General features: G+C 43.7%; 1 protein-coding gene across 1 annotated transcript; it reads right to left on the bottom strand.

Annotated features, from left to right (window-relative positions):
- Positions 1-405: 405 nt before the first annotated feature.
- Positions 406-1,447, bottom strand: LOC113233154. The gene has a single exon (XM_026468163.1). It carries the CDS (start codon positions 1,098-1,100, stop codon positions 510-512), a length of 591 nt encoding a protein of 196 aa, XP_026323948.1. The 5' UTR covers positions 1,101-1,447; the 3' UTR covers positions 406-509.

Raw genomic sequence — 1,447 nt, 5'->3', positions numbered from 1 at the left:
ACCTATACCCTTTAAAACGATTTGTTCGTGAGGTCGTTCACCTTCAAGGAAATTGCATTTACTTTCTTTTATGAGACTACACTCAGAGCCAGAATCAAATATAAATGATAATTTCATACCACCAATCTCCAAGACACCGCGGGCTGTTCTGGAGCACAGGTTGACCTGCTTGCTGCCTGTTGCGACGTCTTCTTTTTTCGTATATCGCCTGGGACAGTTGCTGGCGATGTGACTGGACTCATGACAGATGTAGCAGGAAATCGTCGTCTTTATTGGTCCTGTTTTATTTGATAAAGAAGCATTTTTGTTAATGAAGCGATTCTTGTCTCGACATTCACTGCCACGGTGTCCAGCTCTTCCACAGAAATGGCAGGTACCCCTGAAGCTTGCAGAAGTACGGAATCTTTTCGGCTCGATTTCTGCCGAAATAGACTCGTCATTGCATCTTTTAAGGGAAAAGCCTCTCAGGGTTCGAAACAGTTGATGTTTACTGTTAATCACTACGGAGTTTAATTCACGTCGTATTTTATCATCGCATTGCGATAATACATTACAAAACCGGTCGTCACATTTTCAGGTAGATTAGCATCAGGTATTTTCTCTATTAGTTGCCATAAGCGCATGCCTGCCTCAGCTGGACTCTCCTTGATAGTAAGGCGAAACTGAATGACTTGATCAAAATGGTCTTGCATCATCATGGGCTTGGAAAATTTTGAAATAAGCATGTCCTTAATAGTAGGCCACGAAAGTCTATTTGGTTGTATTTTTGTGAGACAGTTAGCGGCCCGGCCTTTCAGGGAATGAGTCAGTGCAACAATCAAGTCAACACCTTCTAGTTTCCTATTTTCAATAATCATTTCACTCAACGCGCACCAGTTGACAATATCAGATTCAGATTGATCTGGATCGAAAGATAACAACATAGGGGCTGTGGATGAAGGGGCCTGACGTGAATTTAAGCTGTCTGCTAGTTTTTGAAAAACGGCTTCCATGCCGGAAGAAAAAAGAGACATTTGCTGTGCCATGTTATCGGCCATATTGCTATGGTCATGAAGTGGGGGTGGATCCGTCACTTCTGATGAAGGATGGGGAACGGACATATTAAAATACGGGGATACTTAAATCAACCCTTTGTTTATTAATCTATAATTTATACAGATTTCAAAATAATAATTAATTACTTAAAATTAATTATCCGAATTAGTCTAGGTTAAGCTTATAGCTAGATACAGCATGTGCATCGTGCCACGCCAGAGCCAAGACTGCCCGCCTGTTCCGAAGCGGGGCCTTTTTATACAGTTTGCTTAACAAGCGGCGGGGGAGTCGTACCGTGCGCCCGGTGCCGCGGTGGCGCGTTGTGCTTGGTGGCGTGACGCGTCTCGTGGCGTGATCCGAGCACGTGTTGTTTACAGTTTTGCGTCGTAAGAGAAAGCGTACGATGACGCCG

Source organism: Hyposmocoma kahamanoa, unplaced genomic scaffold (assembly GCF_003589595.1).
Source record: "Hyposmocoma kahamanoa isolate Upper Pololo Valley unplaced genomic scaffold, ASM358959v1 78, whole genome shotgun sequence".
In the NCBI taxonomy this organism is placed as follows: domain Eukaryota; kingdom Metazoa; phylum Arthropoda; class Insecta; order Lepidoptera; family Cosmopterigidae; genus Hyposmocoma; species Hyposmocoma kahamanoa.
This window is presented reverse-complemented; position numbering and strand designations above follow the sequence as displayed.